This window comes from Adiantum capillus-veneris, chromosome 13 (assembly GCF_014529385.1).
Source record: "Adiantum capillus-veneris isolate H3 chromosome 13, ASM1452938v2, whole genome shotgun sequence".
In the NCBI taxonomy this organism is placed as follows: Eukaryota; Viridiplantae; Streptophyta; class Polypodiopsida; order Polypodiales; family Pteridaceae; genus Adiantum; species Adiantum capillus-veneris.
Window position 1 is genome coordinate 62727884 of NC_140943.1, and position 6012 is coordinate 62733895.

Below are 6012 nucleotides of genomic sequence, written 5' to 3' on the forward strand. Positions count from 1 at the left end.
AATTAAACTATAGAATTCAAATAGGTCGGATTAAATTATTTTTTGCTCATGGGACCGGAAATGGGAAAGAGAAAAAAGAAAGGGAAAATTACCAAAATACCCCTCTAATTTGTGGAAATTCACATATACCCCTCAAATTTCAAAAATTCCCAAAATACCCTTGTATCTATTTTCGTTGGATCTTCAAGATTTTCTAATCTTTGTTCTTGTTTGAGAGTTTTTGAGTGCTTAGCATGTGAGTTTTTTCAAATTACCTCCCAAAAAAAAAGGCAATTATGTCTAAAAATAATGAAGGAATTCATCTCCAAAGCCTACATAGCCAACTCAAATTTCAGTTTTAGCATCCTGTATGGTAGACAATCACCCTTCTTATGAAAAGCTACAAATTTTTTTGTTTTTCGAGAAATTTACTCTCACAACTAGGGGTATTTTGGGAATTTTGGAAAATTTCGAGGGCATTTTGGGAATTTATGACAAATTATGGGGGTACTTTGGGAATTTTTGAAATTTGAGGGGTATTTTGGGAATTTCCACAAATTAGAGGGGTATTTTGGTAATTTTCTCAAAAAGAAATTCACTCCCCGTGACTCAGCACGTGTGTCGTGTTGGCGGTCCGTGGCCGCGCGTAATGTTTAGCAGGTAATTGGTAATTAATTAGTGGGTGGCAGGCCCAGCTTCCACGCGCCTATAAAAAAGCAGCCAGTTTTGAGAGACACACGCACCGGCACCAACACAGCTCGCTCTAGTGTGCTGCAGCAGCATCGTCATTATGGATCCCTACAAGGTTTATACAATTCTTCTCAATTTACACTTAGCCTATATTATCCTATCCTGTGCCTAACCTTGCTTAATTTCATTTGCAGTTCCGTCCCTCCAGCTCTTTCAACACGCCATTTCTCACCACCAACGCTGGCGCCCCTGTCTGGAATGATAACTCCTCCCTCACTGTGGGATCTCGAGGTATATTCTCTATTACACTATTACGAATACTTTAAACGTCCTTCAGCTTAGGTTCCATGGAGCTGAAATCACGCACGAGATTCTCACCCTCTCTCTCTCTTTTTTTTTTTTTTGCTTGGTCATTACAGCATTTCTTTCCTACTGCTCTCATTCAGAATTAAACTGCCTTATAACTCTGTGTTTTATTTCACTAGGGTTAAACTTCACTGGAAAATTTGGATAAAAAAAAAAAAATGAGGCTTCTTTTTTATTATATTACTTCAATAACACGAATGAGGCTTCTTTTTTATTATATTACTTCAATAACACGTTTTGGTGAGCATTGTTTGAAAGAAAATTAACTCATGTTTTATTATACTGACACAGGTCCTATTCTCTTGGAGGATTACCATTTAGTTGAGAAGTTAGCTCACTTTGAAAGAGAGAGGATCCCAGAGCGTGTGGTACATGCAAAAGGAGCGAGTGCAAAGGGGTTCTTTGAGGTGACACATGATGTTTCCAACCTCACGTGTGCTGATTTCTTGCGAAGCCCCGGTGTGCAAACACCAGTGATTGTGAGGTTCTCCACTGTCATCCATGAGAGGGGAAGCCCTGAGACCATTCGAGACCCTCGGGGTTTTGCTACCAAATTCTACACTAGAGAGGTAATATTTTTTCCTATAATTTTTTTTGTTTTTGTTTTAAGCAAGTGTTTTGTATACATCTAATTTTGGTTACATATGTTACAAATAGAAGACATTATTGGGCAGCCTATGTCAAAAAAAATTCATTATCACCTTTCTACCATCCAAGTGCATTAGATTGGTATCTGAGTTTCCTTTGGAGTATCAAGTGGTTGGGTTCAAGACTTGTTGGCCGATAGATTCTTGGATTGTTCAACTCTTATGACGTTAAAATTTCTCCTCTCTTCTCTTTTCTCTCTCTCTCTCTCTCTCTCTCTCTCTCTCTCTCCAATAAAGATACAAACATGGCATACAACTAAATGCATAAAAAATGCAAGTTAACCCCAAAATTTCTAGAAATCTTATAGAGAATTGCTTGCTTCTCTAAAACATCAATACCTTAACAATTATGCCTTATGGACTAGATAAATACTTGAAATGGTTTTCAATTTCTTTTGAATAATTTTCTAAGAACTTTGGGACATGCTAGGTGAAGTGGACACTTTTAATAACTTTTCTCTAAGAAATTCAGATAGTTTTCCAAGCATACTATGCTTCATTTCCCTTTGTTGGAAAAAACAACCACCCATTTTTATCACCTAGTATACTGCTAAAAGTCATGGACTGATTCTACTTTGATCTTCTTCTAAAGTACATTAGTCTAAGGCTCAAATTTGACTTTCAAAATAATAAGATGCCTTTATGGTTGTAAAGTCTCATGTAATATCCGCCTCAAGGCTAGGCTTGGGCTTGAGATTTGATCTGCAATTTTCTGTTCTCTTTCTAATACAATCACTCACAATTGTGAGTTTTGCCAAAAAAAAAGAAGATTTCTACTAATTCTAGCACTATTTCAAGGGTCAATTTATGTATTGTTTAGAAGAACATCAAGATTAATTCTACTGTCACTTGGTATCTAAAGACTCATGCACAAATCCTAATCCTAAGAATAATTTTTTGGGTTATGGTGTAGGGAAACTTTGATATTGTTGGCAATAACTTTCCCGTTTTCTTCATCCGTGATGGCATCAAATTCCCCGATGTGATCCATGCGTTCAAGCCAAACCCAAAGTCAAACATCCAAGAGATGTGGAGGATTTTGGACTACCTTTCTCATCACCCAGAGTGTATGCACACTTTTATGTTCTTTTTCGATGATGTTGGCATACCTCTTAACTACAGGCACATGGAAGGGTTTGGGGTGCACACTTATACCCTTCTTAACAAAGCCGGAGTACCAACCTATGTCAAGTTCCATTGGAAACCAACTTGTGGTGTCAAATGCCTGACTGTTGAAGAGGCTGTCATAGTTGGGGGTACTAACCATAGCCATGCTACCCAAGATCTCTATGATAGCATTGCAGCTGGAAACTTTCCAGAATGGAAGCTGTATATACAAACCATGGACCCTGCACATGAAGAGAAATTTGATTTTGATCCACTTGATACTACCATGACTTGGCCAGAGGATATATTCCCACTACAACCTGTAGGGAGGCTTGTGTTGAACAAAAACATTGACAACTTCTTTGCAGAAAATGAGATGTTGGCATTTAATCCTGCCTTGGTCGTTCCGGGCATCCACTACAGTGATGACAAGATGTTTCAAGCTCGTCTTTTTGCCTACTCTGACACACAACGTCATCGATTGGGTCCGAATTATTTGATGCTACCAGTGAATGCACCGAAGTGTGCACACTTCAACAATCACTATGATGGCTTTATGAACTTTATGCATAGAGAGGAAGAGGTATGTGCTACAGAATTGATCTATGTTTTCAAAATTATGCATGAATGTGTGGTTGGAATCTACCTACTTAAGGGGTAATTCTTGAAAGGGTTAGAAAGTCATCATGCGTAACTAGGGCCACAAACTTGAAGAGGGATTTGGGGTGGGGGGGGGGCAAAAATAAAAAGGGGACAATTCTATTAGGGTACAAGGGGGAACTTCCTACTAAAACCATTAGTTCATAGTATACAACAATCAGAATGAATGAACAAATAAATAAATTATATATATGTATATATATATATTATAGATAGATATTAATCAAATTACAAGCTTGTGTGAAAATTTTAGGAAAAAGGGTGCAAAAATAAAGAGTAAACGGTGGGTGTGTGTGTGTGTGTATATATATAATGGTCTCTTGCATATGATCTACTTTCTCTTAATAGAAGGTTTTTTTTAGCATTATAAAAATAAATTGAAATTTTAAGGAAAAAATAAAAGTGAATGGTAGAAAGGTTTTTTAGCATTATAAAACAAATTTTAAAAATTTAGACAAAAAGAAAAGTGAATGGATTGCAAATGCTCCTCGGGTGGATGATAGATTTATTTAAAAGCAAAAGCTCAAAAGTCATAGCATGACCTAAAAATTTAGGGTGGATAACTCTCATATAATCTACTTAACATAATATGGTGGAAGGGGGAGCCCTTTACACATGTCGTAATCTTCGACCTGAAAGCTAAAGTCCAAAACTAAAAAAAACCCCTTTGCATGCGATAAAGAGGGAGAGAGGGGGGGGAGAGAGAGGCCGCCAGGTCGCACTAGTAAACAGTATGATCATCATGTTCTTATCTTTGATTGTGTTAACTAAAATCATGCTGATCTTGTATTTCATTGGAGGTGCATAATTCACGTCGATCACCATATTCTTATCTTTGTAAGAATAAACTAAAGTCATTCTAAGCTATCTCATCACAGGTGAATTATTTTCCATCTCGATACAACCCCGTATGTCTTGCTGAAAAGGTACCAATCCCTCCGCAGATCATCACGGGTGCACGGAAAAAGGTAATATTCTTATTTTCTAGTTCAACATTTACATTTTGAGCAAGAAAAGATTGTATAAAAAGTTTATGATATACGTGAATAATATTTGTTTTTGATATGAACTTATCAATTAATCTTGTTTAAAATCTAAGGTGTGATATGATGCAATAAGGTCATTCATATATTGTTTCCTAATGCTAACAATCAAGAAATTATCAGTTGCTTATGGTTTGTAATTGGCATGAACAGATGGTGATTGAAAAGCAGAACGATTTCATCCAACCTGGTGTGAGATATCGATCTTGGGCACCTGACAGGTATGTGTTTCACGATATCTTATGGTATGGCTTAACTCACAAGAAGATTAAAAAAATTTATCATGTAGGAAAACGGAGTCTTTTTCAATGTTTTCCATGCAATGCATAACATCATGAGCTTCTGCTCGAGAGGCACCACATACCTATCTAGGTACGATTGCGGACAGGGGACCACCGAGCCGACGGTCCCCTACCCCCAATCGTACCTAGATAGGTATGTGGTGCTTCCCTCACAGAAGGCTCAAGAGGCACCACATACATACCTATCTAGGAACGATTGGGGGCAGGGGACCACCGGCCCCCCCACTGGGCCGGCGATCCCCTGCCCCCAATCGTACTTAGATAGGTATGTGGTGCTTTCCTCACAAAAGGCTCGAGAGGCACCACATACCTTTCTAGGCACGATTGGGGGCAGGGGACCACTGGCCCTCCCATCGGGCCGGAGGTTCCCTGCCCCCAATCGTACCTAGATAGGTATGTGGTGCTTCCCTCACAGAAGCTCATGATGTTCACGTGGGAATTATTGTGAGAATTTGTTCAAAACTTCTTGTGACTTTTGAGCACAATGAAACTACAACTAAAGTAACGTGTCTAAATTTATAGGCAAGAACGCTTTATCAAGTTATGGCTAGATGCACTCTCTGATCCAAAGGTCACACAAGAAGTACGAACAATTTTTATCTCTTGGCTGACTCAGGTGAGCTCAAATTCACCTCAAACTCAAAAAGTGATTATTTTTTTACTTTTGTAAAAAAAAACATTGTAGTAGCTTCTCCTCATACAAGTGTAACCTGTTTATGTCATGCAGTGTGACAAAACTTTAGGGCAAAAAGTTTCTACTCGACTCAAGATAAGATCCAACATATAATCAAAGTGGCACGGAGTATGACGTCATAATTGCAAAAAAATAAGTCCTCAAAATTGCAAAAAAAAGGCTTTACTTCTTCTGCAAAAAAAAAAACATATGATCAAAGTTTGCTCAAATGATCCGCAAGCCAAAAGCATTCTATGCTTATATATATAACGTATATAAACCGAAGATGTTTAGTTTATATACAATGCATACTCCATATTTTGATCATGTACAAATATTTCCATTGATGCTCATCGGAAGCTAATGAGAATAAGAAAGCCTATGGATACAACTCAGCTTGAAAAGGCTCTGTAGTAGTGGCTAAGAAAAGTCTGAAAAAGTCATATGTCAGCACCCGTTTGCATCTGTAGCTCCTCAAGGCACAGGTTGTGCTTGAGAGTTAATGTACATTCTGTTCTATGATAATACAACTCTACCACTCACAA

At 37.9% G+C, this 6012-nt stretch overlaps 1 protein-coding gene across 1 annotated transcript; it reads left to right on the plus strand.

The window, feature by feature from the left end:
* Positions 1-639: 639 nt before the first annotated feature.
* On the plus strand, positions 640-5896 carry LOC147444133 (catalase isozyme 1-like). The gene is made up of 8 exons (XM_086526851.1): positions 640-784; positions 864-960; positions 1327-1604; positions 2596-3372; positions 4328-4417; positions 4646-4713; positions 5317-5410; positions 5522-5896. Exons 1-8 carry the CDS (start codon positions 770-772, stop codon positions 5579-5581), a joined length of 1479 nt encoding a protein of 492 aa, XP_086382977.1. The 5' UTR covers positions 640-769; the 3' UTR covers positions 5582-5896.
* The last annotated feature ends 116 nt before the right edge of the window (positions 5897-6012 follow it).

What these genes read in the sequence shown, in the direction of transcription:
- LOC147444133 (XM_086526851.1), top strand. An exon ending in CCTCACTGTGGGATCTCGAG is followed by an intron (nt 961 to 1,326) that starts GTATATTCTCTA and finishes ATACTGACACAG; the next exon opens with GTCCTATTCTCTTGGAGGAT. An exon ending in CCAAATTCTACACTAGAGAG is followed by an intron (nt 1,605 to 2,595) that starts GTAATATTTTTT and finishes GTTATGGTGTAG; the next exon opens with GGAAACTTTGATATTGTTGG.